This window comes from Typopeltis vanoorti, chromosome 17, assembly GCF_054136105.1.
Source record: "Typopeltis vanoorti isolate ZY-2024b chromosome 17, IOZ_Tvanoo_1.0, whole genome shotgun sequence".
NCBI classification, from domain to species: domain Eukaryota; kingdom Metazoa; phylum Arthropoda; class Arachnida; order Uropygi; family Thelyphonidae; genus Typopeltis; species Typopeltis vanoorti.
This window is the reverse complement of record NC_143565.1, coordinates 16,396,139-16,422,058: the sequence shown is the minus strand read 5'-3', so window position 1 is coordinate 16,422,058 and position 25,920 is coordinate 16,396,139. Positions and strand designations below refer to the sequence as shown.

Sequence of the window (25,920 nt, the reverse complement as noted above, 5' to 3'; positions counted from 1 at the left end):
ATGGAAAGCTTGTGACATATCTTCCCTAAGGCAAACAGAAAGTACAAGATAATTTATTCTGCACTCATGACAAACAGAATACACAAGAGAATTCATTATTTCCACTGCATGAAAGCACAACATAGGATGATTTGTACCTTCCCACCATAAATCTCTTATAAAAGGGAGGAATGATTGAGTAACCATTTCTACTTTTTATGCTTAAGAAGTTTGCAAAAATTGTTTTTAAAATTGTATATTACATTAGAAAAGTAAAGCTATTTTTGAATGGAGCAGCCTCTCTATGACAACTAGGCTAAAAAAAAGATATTAATTAAATGAGATTTATTTTATATCAAAATATTAATTTGATATACCTGTGTGCATTTTTTGAAGGTAAAGATGACATAGCACTTGGTACAGGACTTGATCAGAGCTGAGACAGTATATAATTAGAAGTGTTGAACATGAAGAATTGATAACTGAGTGCAGAAATACTTATCAAAGTGCAGAAAAATGTGAATAAAAACCAATAACAAAAAATGAATTGAACAAACTGTTAATTTAAAAGAACTGAAAATAAATAAAAGGAACAAAAAAAAAAAAAACTGTTATTATACTTGGCAAGCCAGCAATGTGATGGCCTTTTCAATTAATGTTGTCAGATGTTGGACTGAGAAAGCTACCTGTGTGCTTGCCACATGGTTTTTATGAAATGGTGTAGTAAGAGAAGCTTTGTTGGTTTTTTTGAGAGTAATGAGTAATTTGTTTTGTTTAATTGCGATGACAGTGAAAACAGAGGTTCTTTTTTGTGTTTATGGCATATTTGATGGTTCTTATCATTAGAGAATAACGTACTTTGGTTCAGTTATCTTGAAAATCTATAATGGTGACCTCAAATTCAAAGGTGTGTTTGGATTATATTACATGTAAGGATATCTCAGTAGCAGGATTTCTGTTTTTGTTGATATTCGATGAGATATCATTGCAGGAAATATAATCCAAACGCACCTTTGAAATGGAAGTCATATTATCGTTTTCCGTGAAAAAGCAAAACCACATTACATTGCTCTGAATATCTAGCAATAAGAAGCATCCAATATGCCAGCAACAAAAATCTTATAGTAGTGGGATTTTTGTTGTTGTTGTTGTTGTTCCACTAAGATATTGTTGCATGAAATATACTCCAAACACCTTGAAATTCAGGTCACATTATCGTTTTCCATGAAAAAACAAAATCAAATTACGTTGCTCTGAATCGCACGATAACAATCATCCAATATGCCATAAACACAAAAAGACCCTATCTACATTGACCATTGTGGCTATTAAACAAAATGAATTAGTACCTCACTACTCTCAAAAACCAACCAAGTTCCTTTTAACACATTGTTTATTAAAACCATGTAGGCAAGCACACTGGTAGTTTTCTCTGTCCTACATCTGACAACATTAAATGAAACAGCCAGTACACCATCATGTTGCTGGCTTACCAAGTATACTTGTTATATATAACAGGTTCTTTTGTTTCTTTTATTACGAGGTTGGTTGGAAAAGTTCTCGGCCTAACAATGAAAAAACAAATTTATAATTTCAATATTATTTTATTTTTCAACATAATCTCCCTTAAGACTAATACATTTATTCCAGCGATGCTCCAGCACCATTATCCCGTCCCTATAGTAATTCTCAGTAAGATCTGCAAAATAGCCCTCTACAGTTGCAGTCACCTCTTGATTCGAAGAAAAATGCTGACCAGCGAGGAAGAGTTTTAGTTTTGTAAAGAGATAGAAGTCAGAGGGAGCCAAATATGGGGAATAGGGTGGATGTTCCAACAATTCATAGTGCAGATCCCTTAATTTTTCCATTGCCAAAACACCTTTGTAGGCAGGTGCTCTGTCCTGATGAAAGATGATTTTTTTGGTTCTTCAAACCGGGTCTTTTCTCACAAATTTTTTCGTTTAGTCTGGTTAAAAGATCAGAATAATATTCCCTGGCTATTGTTTTATCCTTTTTGAAAATAATTATTTTCAAAATATTTAATAAGTTAATAATTAATTATAATTAATAAATGAAATGCATTTAGCATCCTAAAACTGATGCCATGACCTTTCCTGCTGATGGAACCGACTTTGTCTTCTTTGGCACTGAACAACCGGCTTCTGTCCACTGTTTGGATTCTGGTGTATAATTGTGAATCCAAGTCTCATCCATAGTAATAAATCAATGCACAAAATCAGTTTTATTCTTGTTAAAACACTCCAAGCACTGTTCAGAGATTTTTATATGAGTGCTTTTTGATCTGCTGTTAGCAAGTGCGACACCCATCTTGCGCAAAGCTTTTTCATTTGCAATTCTTCATGCAAAATATCCTACACATTCTTTTGAAATGCCTATAGTCTCAGCAGTTTCACGCACTTTGACTCATCAATCATCCAATACCATATCGTGCACTTGATCAATAATTTCTGGTGTTGTTACACTTTTTGGACGTCCTTCATGTGGATCATCTTCAAGGCTGGTACGGCCATGTTTAAACTCTGCAGCCCATTTCTTAATTGTCAAAAACAAAGGAGAAGAGTGCCCATAAACTTTTATGAATTTCTTTTGGCGTTAAACCTTCTTTTACCAAGAATTTTATAACTGCACAGTACTCAATTTTATCCATTTCAAGGGATACAGACAACACTTTTGCTTCAGAACTGTATAAAGTCACTCTATTAACTACTTAATAGAATGACTTTCAATTCCACATGGATGCTTATGACAGTTGTACCAATTTAGGGAAAAAAAATCTTGCCGATGGTGTTACCATCTATGGTCGAGGCTGAGAACTTTTCAGACCACCCTTGTATTTATTTTCAGTTCTTTTAAATGAACAGTTTTCTTAATTGTCTAACAAGCTTAATTCATTGTATGTTAATGGTTTTATTCACATTTTTCAGCTATCTTTGTCAGAACCGACATAGACTGAATTCCACTGTTTGATCTGCTTTCGCTCAAAATTTCTCAAAATACGAAAATGTCAGGTTGATATCAAATCAACTTGCCTGTTTCGTATGCTCCCCTCTGTTCTTCAAACTCCATGAACCACTCTGATCTCTTCAACTGTCTCTCTCTAAAGCTCGATTTTCTGCAGTCGAAATACTCCAATAGTGAGTCATCCTTATTCAATGTACGCAACTCATATTAGCTTCCCTTCTCCAGTTTCCCCGATCAAGTAGGCAGGGATGTTGGGACATTTGCCATCAGCCATGATCTATCTCAGATCATCAATCTTCCTACCAGAATTACATAGGCAAAGTGGATACTAGATCCAACATTATTTCAAAGCCAAATGTTTGTAGAAACTATGAAAGTTTTGTAAGTTGACCTGAGAGTTTATGGGAATACAATCCTCGACATCCCCCGAGTTGTTTTAGCTTGCAGTCTTTAAAAGACATGAGTGCTGCCTAAGCATCCATATATTTGCCTTTTATTAGTGCATTTGATAAAGGTTTCACTGACCTGACAGCTCTTTCGAACTGTTTGGTTCTCTTCAGAGACTAGGTCAATTAAGCTCTCAGGTCACCTTATCAAACTTTCATAGTTTCTACAAACCTTCGGCTTTAAAATAATGTTGGGTCTAGTATCCACTTTGCCTACGTAATTTTACATTGCTGAAATGAAACCTTATGGCTCTTCCTTTAGTAATTACTCTTATGTAATGACCAAGAGTTCACTTATGAAAAATACATTTTGCTGACATTTCAATTTCCTTAGTACCAAACAAGATTTTTTGCTCTCTTAAGGTTTCCGGTATCCACTTTTCCTGTAATTTTACATCACCAAAATGAAGCCTTATGGCTATTCCTTTAGTTATTCTGGTAGGAATTACTACCAGAATAACTCCTTCCAGGTATACTGCGGTTGTTGATTCTCCTCTTGGTAATCGGACACAACCTCCTACAAGTTTCTTTTGCCACAAAATAACCTTCCCCCACCAGTTCACAGCCTCATGTCCTTTGGTACTACAAGGTTGCTAACTGGACGAACCTCTGTGACTTCTATTTCTCCTTCCCATGGTCCAACTACTGCTTCAGTTATTCTGATCCAAACACTTGCTCAGACTGAATAACAGAAATCAACCTCACAGGAATGAAGGCTTTCATCCCTTATTTGACTCCAAATTCTTAGCCACTGGTTCTCAAAAAAGTATGCCAATACTGTAAAAGAAAAAACTTTTACCTCTGCTTACCACAAATGGCTTATGACTAAAACTCCAGCTGTCCACTCTGCCTATACTGCAGCTCACAACAGTTGCAAAAGAATCATCACCAAGTCCAAGTCAGACTTCGAAAGCGCCAAATGCTGCAAACTTGCCTCCTGCCCAAATGGCGGTTGCTCCTTCTGGTCCCTTTCCAAGGTCATTGGGTGCAGCTTCTGCCCACCCATGTTTCCACCATTTGCACATCTAGATGGTACTGTAGTTACCTCACCTAAAGACCAAGTCAACTTATTTGCATCACTCTTCTCTTCTCTTCCAGTTCCTGCATTGATGACCTGGGCGAAGTTCCCTCCACTCCACCAAGAACAGCCCCTTCATGCCTCCCATAATCTTCCGACAAAAAGAAATCCAAAGAATCCTTAATAATCTGAACACAAACAAGGTATCTTGTCCTGATGGTATTCCACCAATTGTATTAAAAAATTATGCCCCAGAACTAACACCTGTCCTGTATCGCCTCTTCACTCTATCCTGTTCAACTGGCATCTACCCAACAACATGGAAACAGGTCCACATCTATCCCATCCCAAAGAAAGGTGATAAAAGTCAACCAACAAACTACTATCTAATTGTTTTCACTTCTGTTCTCTTCAAAATTATGTAGGTCATGAACAACCAACTCTTAAACCACCTAGAGTCATACCAACTAATCAGTGACGCAGTGTGGATTCCACTATTCGCGATCTACAGCTGATCTTGCTTTCACCACCCATCTTTGTACTCAGCCATGGAGAAATTTCGAAAACTCATGATTGCCCTCAACAGTTTAAAATGCATTTGATCGGGTTTGACTCAGGGACCTATTCAACAAATTGTCATCCAATGGTCTGCCTTCCCCACTCTGCAACTGGATTGGCAACTTTCTCACTGCTTGCTTACTACATGTCATGGTTGACGCTTACTCTCCTCAGATTTCCCCACCAGTGCAGGAGTACCCCAGGCTTTTGTTCTTTCACCCACTCTCTTCCTCTTGTATATAAATGACCCGCTCTCACAGACTTCCAGTCCTGTCCATAATTTTGCTGATGACAGTACACTCCATTCATCCTTTTCTTTCAACAAACCTTGTAATGCTCAAGTATTAGAATCCTCAAGATCTACCATGACCATGGACCCCTCCTAGCTATATCCCAGTGCGACAAGGACAACCTTGTAAACTTCAATGCCACCAAAACTCAGTTCTGTCTGATCTCTCGCAAGAACGAGCTGGCATCATCTCCCCCTTACCTTCAGTAATACTGAGATATCCAAACACAATCAGATTTCTCTTTTTTCACTGACCTGCACCTCCACTTTTTTCCTGGCACAACCACATTTCAACTATAGCTTCTACAGCCAACAAAAAAACTTCATATACTTTTTTGCACAAGACGCTACTTCACACCTTCACAGCTGCTAACTCTATATAAAGCCTAAATCTGCCAAACCATGGAATATTGCTTCCATTTGGAGTGATGTACCAAAAGCTCTCTAAGACAACACTGACTTGTAGGAATAAGGAAGTAATTTTCACTTTGCAAGACTTTGATAACAGCTCTGGATTATTATGTTTAGATATAGTTGTCTGTGTTCCATGGAGATGGAGAAACTCAAAGATTCAGCAGAGTGACCAAAACGATGTCTGTTCTGTAGAATTTTGCATATAAAGGCAGATTAAAGAGAAACTATTCTACAAAGTTTGAGAAGACTGATGAAAAATATAATAAAAACTTATAAACTAGTTAGGAGAGCTTACAGTTTATATAAAAGTAATGTTTTTCAACTCATGGCAGTAGATGGAGAACTCAGGGTTTATCTGTGGAAGTTGATTAAGGATTAGCAAATTAATTCCAGGTTTTGTTCATGGTGAGTGTGGAAAGGGGCTACCATTGGATGTTGTGAATGTGGTCAAGGCAAGATTTGATAGGTATGTAGATACTGAGTGGCATAGAAAAGGTCTTCTTTTAGTGGATCTTTAGACTCAGTGAGTGAACCACCAAAACTTTGTAGTTAGAAATACAAACAGAAAATCTGCATATCAAACTACATGCTCAGCACACTTGAGATTCAAAGGGTTCATTCAGGGAACTAGACATAATAGATTGAATGTTTTATACCTTACTCATTTATCTCGTGTGCTTATTGTGATTGCATCATGATTGTTCTAACTGGTGACAAAATAATAATAAAGTACTTACTTTTTTTACCTGTTATGTTGTTGTAAACCATCAGAACAATAAGTTACATGGATATAGCAGACCATTAGGCAAATATACATAAATGAAAAAGACAAAAGTAACATGAATGATGGAGATAAAATAGTGTTTCAGTTGGTAATATTAATTTATTACTTATTGATAACTTTAGGTTTTAACCTTATGGAATTAATCTCATTTCCATAGTAAACACTTCTAAGTTATTAATCATGATAAGGAATTGCAGCTGCTATTATATTTATTTTCATATCAAATATGACCATTTGAATGAGAACATAGACTTCCAACCTTGCTTGTCATAGGGTTGGGAGTTCGTATTCAGTTAATTTCCAGGTGATCTCAACAAGCTCAACTCAACAAATGTTCTATTTGCCATAGAACAAGAATTAACAATAATTTCAACTTCTTCTTCTTGACATGAACATCTGCAATATCTTGAAATGAATATGAATTAATATAAATGTAATAAACATTTACTATAGCAGGTCTGTAGCAAAAAAATTTGAGCCTTTCCAGCCTCAAATGGGATATTAGGGATCAACCTACAAGAAGTATATTGAAGCTCCCCCCCCCCTCCAGATATCAGCACATTGTTGAAGAAGATAGTTGACTTTTTCCTGTTATTAAATTTCTCTTCAGAAAATATTGATACATTATATGTACAAATGCATTCTCACGTGTACAAATAATATTCATTGTAGTTACGAGGTAGTATCAAAAAGTTTCGAGACTAGGTTTGTAACACGCCAACAGATGGCAGCACAAAGCTGCAGTCACAGGGAGCACCTACCTTCATAAGTCAGTGTGCCAAAAGACATCGTCCTGTGTACATCGGGAGATGTGCAACTGATGCTATTCTGACCACATCTGCGATTTTATCATGGACAGCAAGTTAGAACAAAGAGCAAACGTGAAATTCATGTTTACTCTTTTCAAGGATCATTACTGGTGACGAAACTTGGGTGTATGGGTACGACCCTGAGACGAAGCAACAGTCTTCACAGTGGAAGAGCCCATCATCTCCACGACCGAAAAAGGCGAGGCAGGTCCGTTGCGCGACCAAGTGCATGCTCATCGTCTTTTTCGACATTCGCAGCATTGTGCATTAAGAATTCATCCTCATGGGCCAGACATCAATAGCGAGTTCTACAGGTTTTAAGGCGTCTGAGGGAGGATGTTCGGCAAAAGCGATCAGATCTGTGGCGTGCAAAAAACTGGATGCTCCACGACAACAATGCACCCTATCACTGAGCTTTCCTCACATGTGAGTTTCTCGCCAGAAACAACATGATCTCACTTCTCAACCTACCCTACTTGCCAGATTTGGCTCCTGCAGACTTCACCCTCTTCCCAAAAATGAAGATCCAACTCAAAGGTCACCGTTTTGACACCATTGCAGAGATCCAGCACGAATCGCAGAAGGTGCTTGACATGCTTCGAAAAGAAGACTTCCAGGACACATTCCAGAAGTGGCAAGAACGCTGGGAGCGCTGTATTGATATGCAAGGGGACTATTTTGAAGGTGATAGTGTGTAAACGTAGATAAATAAAGTAATTTCTCATAAACAGAGCTAGTGTCGAAACGTTTTGATACCACCTCGTATATAGTTAACTATACTAAATAATTTTTCTTGAGTTTTCTGTCTGACAAATTTTAATTCTAAACCAATCTTATGTCAAAATAGATTTATTTACTAATATATTTTTAACTTTGAACTCAGGGAAGCACACCACTTTTACTGAGTTTAAAGATTAATGTTAAAGAATTATTTTTAAAAGTTTTGAAATTTTCAATTTATAGAAACAATATTTCTTTGATAGCAAGAAACCTCTACTATATACACTTCTTCTGATCCCCTATTTTTAACCTGGATTTCTTTTCTTTCATGGAATGCAACTGAAGTAAAACAAAAATATAGTAATTGGAAACAAATTTATACATCCACATTTGTAGCAATACTCTTTGAAAAGCATGTGGCAAACACTTTTCACCACATGCTTTTTCAATTTTAGGTCCTTTTCTTACAGTGCCCTGCAGTACCATTGGGATAATGTTATTTATCCCGGTGGTATTGCAGGAAGCCACTCTGTGATGTATAATCCACCATCAACTGTGCCATCTGTTATCTATTCATTATCAACAATTGTCCCAACAGAAACTGACAGATAACCCCACTCCCAATGCATAGTAATTTTTGTCTGTTAATTGTGAGTGTTCTTTGGGCAATTTTCATGTTTTGCAGTGTGAAAAAAAAAAAACCTTGTTTTCTGGAGGGGAAACCTCCATCTGAAATTGGCATATTCACTTTCAATAGAAAAAGTCAACATAAAGCCAGCTTGACTGGCCGAGTGGTTAGCATGTCAGCTCTCCAGTGAAGAGGCTGCAGGTTCTAATCCTGCCATGGGCATGGATGTTTGTGATTGTCTGTGAAAATACTAGTGGTGGTGTTTGGTGGTTCGTTGTAGTTAGTGGAGACAGAAAGTTGTAGAGTAGGTGCCCTCCCTCAATGAGTCTTTGGACTCCCTGGAGGTGTCATATAATAATAATAATAATAAAGATTCCTCATATCATGATGATTCTCGTTACGATGAGAGGAATTTTCCATTTGAAGAGTCCCATCATTCCTCCAACTGCACTATGGAGGTGCTAAGGTTACAGATTCATATTCTAGATTATGGTCAGGCTGTTTGGTGCATAAAACAATATGATTAGTTAGTGAAATGGAAAATATGATATGCTATTCTACAGATTTGTATGTACTAATAGTATATATTAATTATATTCAGTTCTCACTGAATATACTTAATAAAAATGAAGTGACACTTATAATGAATTAAAAGCTTATTTTTAATTCATTTTCATTGATTAGTTTTGGCTGATAATAGTTGAATATGAAGCACCAGGCTTTTTGTGGATGCATTTCATTTCAAAATTCACACAAGTCCGAAACTGTTGAATTTATTTTAGAAAGTATATGAAATGGCTTGATTGTGCAAATCACTTTAATATTTTGTTATAAACACAATTTTAAAATTAGGCAAGAATAATTTCATTGAGCAAAGGTGCATAAGGAGAGTAAAATTAGTTTGTGTGGGGGAAAAGGTGTCTTTAGACATGGAAGTGAATTTTATGATGGTACTCTAGTCATAAAATTCACTTCCATATAATAATATGGGTGTCAGTTGCCTGAAAGAAGAAATTTACTTATGGCTATTGAAGACCACTACCAGCAGAATATTAACATGTAAAGTTAAAATTAACGTGTAAATTTATATCAATAAATAAAAATTGGTTGCTATATTTCACTCTGTGTGCATGCTAGCTTATGCTGATACTGTACAGAGATTTTTCCCTCTCCCTCCATTTGAAAAGATTGTTTTTCATAATGCAGTAAAAATTACTCAAGATCAACTAATCAGTAACCTTTATTTTATACATAGTCTTTTTTTCACTTTGGCAGTATATTCACAGATATTCCTGATATTCAATCAATCAACTAACACCTTAACAAATAAAAACATTTTTTCCATTAGAAAAAAAAAAATATTTGCAACAGGATTTATGATTTATATGCCCTTGGACAACTGTGTGTGTGTGTGTGTGTGACATACAGGTTAACTATTATAGGTTGATTAACCAACCTCTCGTGTATGGGCTCAACATAATAAAAACGCATCCTAAAAATAGATAAACTTTTATTGGGAAGAAAATTAATATAGATATAATTATATAATAATAATCCTATAATATAATTTATATTGCATTTTTTTATTATTATATGACATCTTCTGTACATCATTTTTAATTTGTTACAGGATTCTTCAGCTCATAGTCCCTGGACGGGTATATCTCAATTTTTGCCCACAACACAGAAAATTATACAGTTTGCTGAAGGCAAAGAACCAAAGGTTTGAATAATATATGTTTTTTAATATTTTTAAATCCTTTATACTCCACTTTTCATTCACAAAGAAGATAGATATAACTCATTTGTATAGCTTACAGTGTATGTTGTGCCACTTGTGGTTTCAAAAAATAAATACTACTTCCTTTTCAAAGTAGTATATGATGAAATCAAAATTTCTACATCTAGAAAAAGAATTGCACTAGAATGCCTACTTTATGTAGGCATTTTAATTCACCAGCATCTGTGCGGTTAGCCTGGTGGCTATGCGCTTCGCAACCATATGCCTGGGGAAGGAGTGTCCTAGGTTTGATTTCCATCAACAACGTGAGGAGCTTAAGGATCTTCCTCAGCCATAGCCAAGTTAGCCGGTCTTGGGCGTGGACAGCAGGGTTTTTCATCCCACAAGCAGGCAAACTGGCCCCTTGAACACACACAATCCCCCTATTTTTATCCGGTCTATTAAGCCCAGATAAAAATAGGGGGATTGAGGTGGTGCCATACCTCCCCGTAAAGGGGGCTCACAGCCGTTGAATCACTATATGAAATGAATGAATGAATTCACCAGCCTGGTTGGCTGAGTGGTTAGCATATCTACTTTTCTATTTACAGGCTATGGGTTCGAATCCTTGTACATAGATGTTTGTGATTGTCTTGAGGTGAGAGATCAATTTCAGCACCCAGTGTACGACCACCATCACACTTATTAGATGTCTGAAATAGCTTGAAAAATTTCATGTTTGGTCTCTAGAGCGGGATTTCTGGACTATGTAAAAATACATAAAATTATATTTAAAAAATTAATTAAAAAAATCTGTAGTCCATCCTAGCACAAATGTACTATAGACCTGTAATGCTTTTTATTCCCTAACAGGAAGTAGGTTAGGCCGTTTTAGCCCTATCTAACTTTTGGAGACTGAGGGGGGGGGGGGTTAGTTCACTTTCACCGGTAGTTAATCAGAGAGAGCTTGCCCAAGACTAGCACTAATTATACACAGCATCCGGTGAAGAGAGAGAGAGAGAGATGGCTGACAAGTGACACCATTTCGTGGTGTCACATGTCAACCACCACTTGTCAGTTTACAGAATGAAAAAAATGAAATTCCAGGAGAAAAAATTCCTCTTGCCCATGCCAGAAATCAACTAACTTGAGAACCAGTTGAAGAAATTCTTAGAAAAAGTTCCTCTAGTTGGTACTTGAATTGATCTTAAGAGTGCTCTTTTTTTTTAGGTAGATGAGCACTATGGATTCACACGCTACTCCATTGAGATATTAGGTTTATTTAAAAGCCTTTCTTGGGTGAGAGCCACATAAAAAATAATTAATTATTTATTACCAACCATAACCTTCTGATAGGGATGAAGGTCTATTATTGATAGTAGCAGCATGAGAAGATGCATAGAAATAGCAAAATATAAATGTAGGAAAAGTCATGTTTAAACTTATTATTTGTAGAATTTTCACCTGTTTCATAGGTATTCATTGGGGGGGAGGGATTAAACAACATCAAAAAATTCTCAAAAGAACCACCATATAAAGATAGTACTTTTAAAATCAAAGGGTATATGAAAGATTAGCATCAACCATAATTTCTTGTTTATTATAATTTCCTTTGTAACCAAGTGATAACTCTTTGCAACTCATTAATACTTTTCTTTCAATTATTATTATTATTATATGGCGCCTCCAGGGAGTCCAAGGATTCATCGCAGGAGGGCACTCTACTTCACTAAATACATCTCACCCTCTCCACTACTACTTAATTCTCCTACTACAACATAAATGTAGTAGGAGAATCTACCATCAATGCCATCTATTTTTTGCCCGTAAATTGCATGTTCTGAAGGCTGATTTGTACGTGGGATGAAAAACCCAAATTTCTGGAAGAAAAAACCCTGCTCCCTCCATATGAGATTGGCTAACTCACCTTCAATTGAAAAAGCCCATATAAGGATTCCCCTCATCACGATGAGAATTGAAGTCAAATCTTTTCCAATCGAAGGGCGCAATGTTCTGCTGTTCTTCCAATTGCACTATGGAGGCTAACCCAATTTGGCTATTATTTGTTAGGTCTTTTCCAATATAGTCAGCTGTTATATTACTGTCTTCTGAGGCATGCCAGAATGCATTAGTTGCTGTTGTTAACCAAAGACCTAATGTGATTTTTTTTATTTTTTATAAGCTGTTTTCCTGCCAATTTTACTTACGCTGTAATATTTCACTCCACTTCCATCATAGATTAGTTCTGCTTATACCTTGAATATCAGTAATGTCAAGTTACTCTCTAATATCTTCATTTTGATTATGAATCTACTATTGATAGTTTTCATATTAGTGGTTTTAATCGATTATAAAAGTTTTATTTCTAGTCCAAGTTTTCAATCCATATTAAAATTGGTTTAAACCTTCTCTTGTATACACCATAAGTGTTTTGCCTAATTCCTTTTCTTGTTATAAGTTTATTCAGCTAGTTTCTCACTTTTATCAGCTTTCATATTATTATATTATGGTTTTTCCTATTTAATTTGCTTTTAAAAATTGCACATAAATAGCCCAAATGCATTATTTGTTCTTTGAATTTATAAATGAAAATGCAGATCATCACTTTTCTTTTTTTTTCTCTGTTTTTTCACTTTTGATCTTTTAGTTGTTTACATTATATGAAATTTCTCAGAACAATTATTCAATTTGAATATCATCATCCAAATTCAGTGAATAATTAATTTTTTGTATACTTATTATGAAAGGTAAATTATGTGCTTCATAAAGATTATATATATATATATATCTGATATATATTTTTATAATATTCTTACACCTTCCTCCTCATTTCTTCAATTCATCTGTTAACTTGCATTAAAGTACAAGCTTTGTATCTAGCTATAGAATAACACATATGCCCAGGGCTTCCTTATCCATTGGGCTAAATGGGCTATAGCCCAGGGGTGCCATTGATTCATATATATATTATTTAATTATTACTCAATCCAATGTGATTAAGTCACCAAATTTTTTTAGCCCATGGGTGCACAAACTTATTAAGATGCCACTGCATATGCCACAGTAAATAACTTTTTATTATGTGAATTTTTCGTCTTATGTATCATAAGACATCATCAGTACAATTATCGAACAACAATAAGAAATGAATTTAAAAAAAACAGTAGTTCGTATGCTTAAATTGGAATCCCTCTACATATGCAGTTGATTGTTAATGAATTAAATCTAATGGGCTGAAATTAAAACTAAATTAAATTAAAATATAACAGATAAATTTATTTAATACAATTGAGAATAACAATTTCCCAAACTTTGAAATAGCAAGACAGTCATTCTGATTAAGATTAGGTCTATGAATTAAAGCTTCAGCACTTTCTTTATATGGATGTTCGTGTTTATATATGGATCCGTGTGTAGTAGCTTAGCATTTTGCCATTGGATCTTGTGGTTAGCATTTTCAATGCCATGTTATGCAAGGCCAGATTTGCGATGTTTGATGAGACGGATGTGGTCTTGATGTTCAGAAATATGTTTATTTATAGATCTTCCTGTTTGTCCATAGTAAGACAAGTTACATAAAAATGGTACTTCGTATACACCTGGTAGCATCATTGGTGAGAGTTTGTCTTTTGGAGAAGGTAGCTAGTTCTGAATTTGGCTGATGAGTTTATAGGCAGCAGTGAGTTGATATTTTTTCATAATTTTTGCCACACATTCAGAGATGGCTTTAATATATGGTGTAGGAGTCCTGCAGGCTTCTTCTTGCCTGGATTATTTTTTGGGTTACTATTGGATTATATCCATTTAGTATGGCTGTTTCTTTGACAATTTCCAATTCCTGTTTTAGAGATTCTTCTGAAGAACAAATCTTGCATGCTCTGGATACTAATGATTTTATGATGCCATATTTTTGAGATGGATGGTGAGCTGTTGTATTGTGGATAGAATGACCTGAAAAAGTTGATTTTTGGTAGACAGAAGTGAAAACAGATCCATCTTGCTTATGTTGGATGGGTACATCAAGAAAGGAAATACCGTTTGATTATTCTTTTTCCAGTGTGAACTTGATACGAGGATGTAGGGTATTGATTTTTTTGTAGAAATGTGTAAAGTTCCGGTTCTGTGTGGCTCCAAACTGCAAAAACGTCATCAATGTACTGTAGCCACATTGTTGATCTTGGGTCAAGAGTGAAAATTCTTTCTTCAAGATGTTCAAGAAAAAGGTTGGCTAGGTTAGGTGATAAAGGTGAGGTTTGGAAAATTGTTATCCTCAATTGTATTAAATAAATTTATCTATTATATATTAATTTAATTTAGTTTTAATTTCAGCCCATTAGTTTTACATTAACATGCAACTGTATATGTAGAGGGATTCCAATTTAAGCATGCGCATTACTGTTTTTTAATTCATTTCCTAATGTTGTTTGAAAATTGTACTGATGATGTCTTATGATACATAAAACAAAATATTTACATAATAGAAAGTTATTTAATGTGGTATACATGTTATTCTATAGCTATGGATACTCCACAGGTTTCACTATATAAGAAAACTATATATATCTCTATACATGGTTATGTTTTCGCTGTTTATTTATAATGGTTCTAAATTGGAGAGACCTAGGTTCAAATATTGTTTGAACATTGAGGACTTTTATGATGGATTTTCACTGACAGTAGTAGTAGTAGTAGTAGTAGGGTCTTTTCCTTTCAAGAATTTGGGATTTTTTCCTCTCCCACTGACATGAGAATGTGCACAACTAACAGATATAATATATACAGATCATGGGATTTTACACTGTTGTCCAAAACCTAAGGACGGACATTATTTCTGAAGATTACAATTGCAAATTAATCAGCTTGTGGCAATTCGTATAACTGATGATTTTGAGTAGAAAGCGGGTACACATTCAAATTTTTGAATTCTGTGCAAAGGGGTCATGTGGTAGCACTCAACATGATAAAAGGCTGTGCTAAGTGAATTGTATTTGAAGGAAACGCTTTTCATGAAGGAATAAAGTTACCAACTTGGATGTCTTGTAATATCTCAAATACATCATCTAAATGATTTCACAATGGGAAGAATTATTGGAAAGCTTGAAGAAGACTAAATAATAAAGAAACACAAAAAGAAGAAGAAGATTGCAGAATTACTGATACTACCAGTTTGGAATCTCACATAGCATTGTATCCTGGCTCTGGGCAGCATTTAGAACAAATGGAATGTGTTCCAGATGTTTGCTAAGAAGTCACCCTCACTCTACCACAGAGCATGAAGACAGATTTTTGGTTATAACAGCAAAATGTAATCAATGCACCACGACAGGTCAGCTTGCAAATCAGCTCCATTCTAGCACAGGTATGCAGATATCTCAACAAACTATGGAAAGATGTCTCTGACAAGCAGGCCTATACATCCAAAGGACTGTAGTCTGCATCCCTTTATTCACAGCTTATCATAGAGCACATTTTCAGTGGTGTTGTATCCATGAAAATTAGACAAGACATCAATGGCTAATGTACTCTTTACAGATGAGAGTCATTTTAGTCTTTCCTCAGATTCTAGATGACACTTGATCTGGCATGAAAGTGTTACTGCTTGCCATCATGAGAATGTTCTTGAAAGGGATAGATATTGCAGTGCTCAGGTCATGATGTGGGAGAGAGGCATTATGCGTAATGGATGCACCGAACTACAAGTGCTGGAAAAAGGGACTAGGACTGGTGAACAACATTGCAACGAAGTTCTTCAATGTCATGTTTGATTGTTCCATGCTGCTGTATGCAAAGAAGTGGAGATACTTCTGGAGACCGAGGATATTAATGAAATCAAGTGGCAAGCACACTCCCCCCAGATCTCAGCCCCATAGAACATGTTTGAGATACAGTAAGAAGATGCATTGCTGCTCTGAAGGAGGAGTGGCCAGTTTGTGTCAAGAACTCCTTGGGGCTATGCATGGTATGACATGTGAGAGCTGCATCACAGTTTGGGGTGGACATATTCCATGCTGCATAATTTTCTGTAGGCACTGGATATTAATTGTTATACCCTGATAAGTTAAGAATGTTAAAATTCCACTTATCATGATTTAACGAGCAAAGAAGTAGAAACCCAGTAGAATAATTAAGTAAACATGCTTGTTTCTAAGTAGGTATCATTGTAAACTTTAGAAAATATTGAATACATTGATTTAAGGAGAAAGAAATAATTAATTAGCTCAATAGAAAAATTTAATGTAAAATAAAAATAGAGGGGAATTAGATAAATATGTATAAAGGAAAGTTGCCAGAGACAAAGTGTGAATTAAGAGAGTTATGGTTTTGTGTTAATGTTAAATTCGATGTAAAGATAATTTGTAGAAGAAACACTAGAATGTATTGTGTGAAAGATAGTCCAAGGTTCAAGGACACACTGACGATTGCCCCCGGTGGTCACGTGCTTGGCGCGTGGAGTGAACAAGCAGGGAGAGAACGGGCATCATGAGGTCATATGACATAGTAAATCAAGGTGCAGGGTGAACAGCAGAGTTGCGGTATTTACCGATAGGGTGAACGTATAGAAGGGTTAGGAACTCCCCCAAGGCTCTCTTGGTCTTTTGTTGTGTGGAAGTTCTCACATTTCCTCGAGTAGTGAAGGTTTAACTTGGTGCTGGTTTGGGGATGGCCGAATGATACCTAAAGACTAGGACGATGTTACAGCGGGTAATCCTGTCCTAGATTCCTGGAAAGTAGCGGCAAACCATGCCATTGAAAGGTCAGCAGAAGCATGTATCCTGAAGTCTAAGCTGATAATCACTATAAAGTCTTGACCCGAGGTAGATTGAGGGAACCAAGGAAATGTCTTAACGAAGCAGAAGACAGACTAAAGCAGATGCAGTTGGATAGAGGTACCATCAAGTAGAGATAAGTAAAATTTGTGATTTATATGAATGCAATCTGAATGTGTACTGATATGTGAAGATTTATTTGTGAAGGACTCAGATACAATTTAAGGTCAGGACTATAGCACGTGTGCTTTATAGGAGGTCATGAGTGAATGGTTACTAACAATTTGAATCTATATATGTTGGAGACTGGTTAATGTTACCAGTTGTTAGTGTAGAAATTAAATAATGGAATTTAGTAGTAATCTAGATGATATAGATTCATTTACTTTTGTGTGAATTATTTGAGAAAAATTTGTTCAGAGATCATATCTGATGAAGTAAAGCTAATTAATTGATTTAATTAGAATGTGTCTTATTTAGAATGATGAATATTCTTGTATATTAAACTATAAATTTAGAAACAAATAAACCTTGCTTGGCTTTAACTAAATATATGAGTCTGTATAGAATTCAATGCACCACTTGTGAAACTGATTACGGATCTGAGTGGGAGTTTAATTGAATAAGGTTGAGGACACGACTGCAACCCTAAGTCTCATGAGTATATCTTCTAACTTACTTCTTGATTGAGTTATTATCTTTAATCTAATAATTCTAAGTGGTGCAGTCTAAAAATATAAATTACTTGGGATTTTAAGAGAGGTAAGATTTGAGAACTCTGTCACAAATGAAATTTGGCTCTACCCTGAGGCTATTTCTTTGTGTGATAGAGATACCACGTGACCCATGTAGAAGACACCTCACTTATAGCGGCCTGATATAATGATTCAAGGAATAATATTGAAAGGGGACACAACATAATTCCTTAACTACGTCCTTAGGAAATTTATAACTTTTGTCAAAAATGTATTGCAATTTAATTTGTATGAAATTGATAAGACATTGTTTGTGTAATATAATTTATTAGTATATGTTGACTATAAATTTATGTACACCTTTGGCTGTAGTCATGAAAATGTTTTCATATACAGGTAAAAATGTAGTTCGTCCTTAGCTTTTGGATACCAGTGTAGTTTTTATGACATAATAAACAACCATAACCAGTCTGAATCTTGTTCTTCACATTAATTTGTCTCTGACAGTTTTTCTTACTATGTTTTCAAGTATGTTTGCATAAACGTTTGCTTAGGAGACTCTTAGTAGGAAAATTCCTCTATAATTCTTTTGTTCCTTTTTGTAGATAAGTACAATAAAAATTCTTCTTCAGTAATCTATGATTTGACCTTCTGATGAAGCCTTCTGAATTATTCAGTGTGACAGTCTTAAGATTTTAAGTACTTTTTATTTTTAAGTATTCCTGCGACTGCTCTATATTTCAGATTTTTAACAGTTCTTTGTACTCCCATTATTGAAAAATATTCCTTATTGCTTTCTTTAAGAGAACTTTTTGCTATTGTCTTATTGTTATTTAATAATAATATTATTATTATTATCCTAAGACTACATGGAGTCACAGATTCATCTAGGAGGTCCCTTTTGTCATACACACAGCTCATCATGCCTTAAACACACCATGCTCTCAAGTAATGTATTTCGATTATTCACAACTTTCCATGCAAAAAAAATAAATCTGCTTCTTAGTCCCTTCCTTACACTGTCCTTATATAGCTTCCAGGGATAACTTCTTGTTCTCCATCAATGGTTTTCTCACCATTTTATGAAAAACCTGTTCAATTTTAATCCTATAACAACACCTTACCAACTTGTACGTCTCTATCATATCATCCCTCTTCCTCCTATCCACTAGACTCTGCAAATTGCATCGTCTCAACTTTTCCTCATAATCAACATTACAGAGATCAAAAACTGTTTTAGTTAATTGTCTCTGAACCCTCTCCAACATCTCTTCATCCTTTTGAAAATCAGGTGACTAATCTACACTAGTGTATGTGGCTTAATCAGAACCTTATACAATGGAACCAGAATCTCTTTATATCTACAAGTCAGAGTCTTCTGCATCATTTCCAGAATCCATTGTGTTGTCCTTACAATTTTGGCAATATATCCTCTAAATTTTAGATCCGTATCCATCATCATCCAAAGATCTCTTATTTCCTCCACCACCAACAATATATTCCTGCCAAGAGTAAATTCTACATTCCATCTTTGTTTTCCAAATTTTAAAGTCTTATGTTTTGCAATCATTGAACTGGTATTTTCATTCCCGTGCCCATTCACTCAGTCTATTCAAGTCCTAAGGCCACAACATCTGCTCCACTCCTCATAGTACATCCCAACTTTGTATCATCTGCAAACAACTGAATATCCCCATCTAAATCTTCTCCAGTATCATTAACATACAGGTTAAACAGCAATATCCCTAAAACAGGCCCCAGAGGCACACCCCTGGTGACTTTCCTCCTCTGGGATATTGTTCCCTATACACAACTTGCTGACACCTGTCAGACAACCAGTCTCCAATCCAATGCACTAGTTTAACTATCAACTTATCATGCAGTAATCTGTCAAAGCCTTTGCAAAGTCTAAGTATACTACTCTATCCATCTCCCTTGTCTAATGCTGCTGTCACTTTATTGTAATAAGTAAGTAGATTACTAAAACATGACCTCCCTTTAGCAAATTCATGCTATGCATCGCAGATGATACCATAGTTTTTAATCCCTTTCTGGATCCTGATTCTCATCAGCCTCTCCAACACTTTAATCACAACATCAGATATGCAGATTGACCTATAATTTGATGCTTGAGTTCTGTCACCTCCTTTATAAAGCAGTACAATCTTGCTTTCCTTCTACTCCTTTGAAACTTGATTCAATGTACGACTCATATTAAACAACTATGTCAAGGCATATGTCAACTCCCTGGCACATTCCTTCAAAATACATGGTGATATATGATCAGGTCCCACAGCCTTATTAACATTAAGAGTGTTGAATTCTTCACTTACCTCTTATTCACTCATAGTCAGTCTCTCCTCATCATACACTGCTCTCAATCTCTCCATGCTGTCACATTCACAAGGATGAAAGACCTTTATGATCTGCTTATTAAATATCTCAACTATATTATATAAATCAAGTGGATATTAATGTGATGATGAAAAATTATATAAATCAAGTGGGTATTAAATCCAGCATTGTTTCAAAGGCGAATGCAAAAACTATAAAAGTTTCATACAAAATTTGACCAGAGAGCTTACAGGCTCTGTATTTCCGTAAGCTCTCTGGTCAAATTTTGTACGAAACTTTTATAGTTTCTGTATTCGGCTTTGAAATAATGCTGGATTTAATACCCACTTGATTTATATAATTTTTCATCACCAAATTGAAGCCTTTTGGTTCTTTATTTTTAGTAAATACTTTACACACCGACCGAGAGTTCGCTTATGAAAAATATACCTCTTTGACACTTCAAGTTCCTTAGTACTGAACGAGAGCTTTTGCTCTGTTAAGGTTTCTGCCTGGTCTCTAAGGAGAACCAATCAGTTTGAAACAGCTGTCAGGCCAATTAAACCTTATCAAAACAGACCAATAGGAGGTGAATATATGGATGCTTGGGCAAAGTGATCATGTCTCTTATAAGGTCCGGCTAGAACAACTTGTAAATGCTGGTGAGTGTATTCCTGTAAGCTCTCTGGTCAAATTTTGTATGAAACTTTTATAGTTTCTGTATTCGGATTTGAAATAATGCTGGATTTAATATCTACTTGATTTATATAATTTTGCATCGCCGAAATGAAGCCTTTTGGTCTTTATTTGAATAAATCTCAACAGCAATTATCCTTATACCATTTCCTCCAATCAGTGCCATCTTACCTTAATCATTCTTTTTTCTGATGGCTACATATTGAAAGAACTTGCTAGGATTTGTTTTGACTTCATTAGCTTCAATTTTTAAAGTAATTACTCCATATACTTGTTTTATTTATCCACACATCTATTTATATGCACAAGCCTCTAGTCGGAAATTAAATGATACTGGAAAAGCCACTTGCTTATTGACAGACAATAAAAAACTGCCTCTGCAAATGTAACTAGTTTGGACAAAATGATTTAAGCATTCACCTTGGCAATACTGAAAAAAACTTATAATATCCTCAACTGGATACAGCTGAAGAACAATTTCATTGCTAGGCAGATGAACTATTTCTTCTCTTAATGGCTGTATAGCTGCTAGTGTGTTCTTGCATACTTCCAGAGTGCTAATCCCCACCCCACACACACACATACACCTCAAAGACTTCCACCAGGATAACAAAAGGCAGTTGCACATTTCCTATTTTTGTAGGAGAGTAGGAACTTATCAACTTATTTAGCACAATTATTACACCACTCAACAAATGAAGCCAGGCATAGTCTTCCTTGAAAATGAAATTGCTTCCTTCACATCTTTGCCTTTTTCCCTCAAATTCTTCAGATGAACAAATATGTGCAACTGCTCTTGAACGTATTCCAAAAGAACCCACCATGAATGATTGATGTATTTTCATCTTCCAAACCGTACTCTTTCTATTGAGATGTTCCATAATGCTGAAAAATATATAGAGCCTCTGTGCTTACAAAACCATTGATTTCAAATGGAAATGTAAGTTCTGCAACTGGCTAACACCTTTTCCCTACATGGAGCTGAGTTGGAAAATAAGAATCATAGGTGTCTTTCTAACCCTCAACCTGAAGTGGAACAACTTTGGTACCAGGCAGGTACAAACAGCCATCATAAAATCCTTTCCAAATATAACTACTGCTGAAGGAATCAAGATTGCTACTGAATATTCTCATGAGCCCACTTTTCAGATTATGTTTTCTGAGATCTTTCTGCCACTTTTTCTTAAAAAAATACCACTTACCCTTACCACTACTTAAGAAGGTGAGGACACCCAACCTCACCTTCTGTATAAACATCCATATTTGCATCCAACTTCTCTGTGTACTTTCACCTGCCACTCAGCTTTCAATGGAATCTTTACTGGACCAGATACAAACATACAGTAGAAGTCATCTATGTGTAGCACAACATTTTGCCTACTCTAGCTAAGCTCCACAAATTCTAACTGAGAGAGTTGAATCTTTGGCCTATGTTCTATTTTATGTTTTCATAATGCTTTTTATATTTTTTATTTTTCTAATATGTATTTTATAAAGCTTAAATAGCATTTTGTTTCAGTTATTCAAATGCATATGTTTATCAATTTTAATAAAAACAAAAAATCTAAGATAAGATATGTAAGATAAGATAAGATAAATATGATAAGAAGCTCCACCACAGACAGCATATCTTTCCTTCTTGGAGTTGGCACAGTGGGGATGGTTCTCATATTCCAAGATTGCTAAGGACTGGGAGAAGCTGAACAGATAAGGCATTATCATATCTACACTTCAGATGACCATATCAGAAATCACATCTGAGGCAAACCTTCAGCAGAATGCCTATATGTTTCTTGTAATTCTGTAATGCCTCAGTTGCATTCAACTCTTCCTTCAACATATGTAAGGTATAAGGCATTACTAATCCAGCAGACAGAGAAAGCAGCTTCATGAAATCCTTTGTCATTTCAGCAAACACTCCTTAACTGGGATCTACCTTACCAGAGTCAGGCTGTTAAGCCTGGTGCCAATGTACAGGGGAGTGTAGCATAGTGCTCTCCCTACTCTTGCCATACCAGATAAATTTTATCCAGACTTATCAGAGAATTGCTTCTTCTGTGACTGAACGAGAAACATCTAGCACATTTCTTTAGAGCAGGGGTCTTCAACCTTTCAAACAGTGCAGGCTGCATTAAAATTTCAATGAAGCTTGCTGGCCACTAAGCTATACTGCGGTATTTAGAATTGTAAGATGCTTTCCATATTCACAAGGAATGCTGTGCATTGGATACTTTATATAAAATCCTATAAAAATAAACAAACTCAGCTTTAAGAGCATAGGTAAGAGTCAGGTTCATGATAAGTAAATACAATCAGTACTTGAAAAAGATAATTTAATGAAGAAAACATTCATTTTTTACAATGTCAATGGGAAACTTGACAATGTTTTTCCTTGACCAGCATGTCTATGTTGGCATCAATGTTGGAGGTTACTATGCGCAGAGTATTCTCGAGATGTTGGTCCGTAATCTGGGTTCTTGTCTTGGACTTCACATGCTTCATTCTGGAGAAGAACTGCTCACATAAGTATGTGCTTCCTAACAAAGCTCACATCATCAAAGCATGCTGGCAAAGATTAGGGAATGCATCCTCAGAAATGTAGTCTTTGTAAAATGTAAGCAAAGGCACATTGAATAATTTTTCTCTCAAGAAGAGTTGTTTTGGAGTTCAAGCAGCTCGATTTGTACTGAGCATGGCATTTCAACAGCATTGACACTGAATGGCATTGAAAATAAATCTAAAGAAGGTTGTTGGTTACGAAAATCACTAAATCTCTCTTCGAACTCACTTCGCAACATGGCTAATTTTGTAGCGTATTCATCAAACAGTTGGACTGAGCGAGAAGCTGAAAATGAGTTAAGTCTTTTTTTTGCGAGTTGTGTCTCCCAAAGTTTGAGCTTGGCTACAAAAGCTTTCATGTGATCAAACAGAGTGTGCACCAGTTGATCTTTGGATTGTAGCTGCGTATTTAGGTCATTCATATACAACGAGATGTCAGTCACAAAGGCAAAGTCTGTCATCCACTTTGGATCATTAAATTCCGCAATCGGATTCACCTTGGTTTGCATGAACTGCTGTATTTCGCTCCTTAAGTCAAAGACTCTTTTAAGAACCTTGCTCAACCAACGCACATCACTATAATAAACCACATCACCGTGATCCACTTCGCACTTTTAGGTCAAAAACTCTTGGAATTGATAATGATTCAATCCTTTTGCCCTAATAATGTTGACGACAGTCACAATAACTTTCATGACATTCTCAAATCTCATAGTTTTTGTGCACAAATTCTCCTGGTGGATTAAACAGTGGTAATGGACAAAATCTTTTCCTTCTAGTTCCGGTTCTTTCCTTAGCAGCACAACAAACCCTTCGTTCTTTCCCACCATAGCAGGGGCACTATCAGTTACCACACCCTCGAGGTTGGTTAAGCTGGGGTAAAAACGCTGGAGCGTTTTCTTGGCGACTTCAAGAATATCAGCGCCTTTTGTCATTCCCTTCATAGATACGAGAGCTATCAGTTCTTCTGTCACGTTGAATTGTTGATCAATGCTACGGACAAAGATAGCCAGTTGTGCTGTCCTTCACACCTATGCTCTCATCTAAAGCAAGTGAATATGACGTAAATTCGGACGACCGTTTTTTTAAAGTTCTTTCAATGTCATTGGCAAGTTCTTCGACACGTCGTGCTATACTTACCCCAGACAAACTCAGTTTTTTAAAGACCTCCTTATTATTTGGGCAGAGAATATCCCAGTAGCAATGAGACACTCTTTCACAAACTTACCATCCAAGAAGGCTTTTGATTTTTTAGCAATTTTTTCAGCTATTACATAACTCTTTGATGCACGCTTCACTCTCTTTCCTCTGCCTTTTAAATGTACCCTGCTTGCGTTTTAAATCAAATTGGAGATGGTTCACTTTGTCCACACGAAGCTGCCCTTGAAGGTGATCGAAATTGGACGCATGCTTTGTCTCATAGTGTCGTTTTATATTGTATTCTTTTGATACTGACACTAACTCACGACAAATTAAACACACTGGCTTATCGGCGATTGGCAACAAAAAAGTACAAATTGGTCCACTTTTCATTAAAACCCCAACAAGAATCACTTGATTTACGCTTTTTACTCGTAGACGCTGAACCCAAAAAATTATCCAAAATGGCTGTAACGGTTAGTTATTATCCACTGAATATGTCTCACACTAATGAAAAAAGTCTGGCAATATAAAACCACAATAGGCTATGGCTGACACGATGAATCTGCGTGCGCTTATACACAAATATCACACTGTTCACGACTGACTGACTGTGGATGAGATCCTCTTGTATTTATGTGAAAATATAAATACAAGATATAACGAAGTATCGAGAACCTTCTAGATATATCTGGAAGGCACTAGACAGCAGCACTCGAACGAATTACTGCTTCAGCCATCTACCTACGACGTTAGTACTAGTACTTAAGTACCCCTTGGTGTTGGTAGATGGCTGAAGAAGCATGTCTATTTAATATTTATTTTTTATAGGATTTAATGTCAAGTATCAAATGCACAGCATTCCTTGTGAATCTGAAAATCATCTTACAATTCTAAATACCACAGTATAGCATAGTGGCCCTCGGGCTTCATTGAAATTAATTTTTATTTAATTGCATTTTAATGTTAAGTAGTTGTTTTTTCAAAATGGCCGACGGGCCACAGGCAAAGAGCTGCGAGGGCCACAGGTGGCCCCAGGCCATGCATTGAAGATCCCTGCTTTAGAGTGATATATTCACTTTGTTATTAATGAGACAAAGTGATACATTCATCTCAGAATCTCTGCAACTGTTTGCACTCAGAAAATTTCAACCTTGTCTGTGCACAATTATACATTTTAAATGTTACCTTCATTACTGTGAAAGTAGTAATATACATCTTTTACAACTTTCACCTCCAGCATTCTAGAACAGACAGCATTACACCTTCACTGAGAGAGAGAGAGAGGTGACTGACCATCTGCTTGGAGCCTTCAAACAAAATGTGACTTATTCTATTAACATTGGAAGTAAAATAATCATCTCTTCTGAGCAGGGGCATCA

General features: G+C 35.9%; 1 protein-coding gene across 2 annotated transcripts in view; it reads left to right on the top strand.

Annotated features, from left to right (window-relative positions):
* Pect (phosphoethanolamine cytidylyltransferase) overlaps positions 1-25,920 on the top strand; it is a 241,938-nt gene that overhangs the window by 111,121 nt on the left and 104,897 nt on the right. For both annotated transcript variants that reach the window (XM_090407732.1, XM_090407731.1), the window contains one exon: positions 10,258-10,350. In XM_090407732.1, the coding sequence (XP_090263858.1) occupies positions 10,258-10,350 (93 nt within the window). The remainder of the gene's footprint in view (positions 1-10,257; positions 10,351-25,920) is intronic.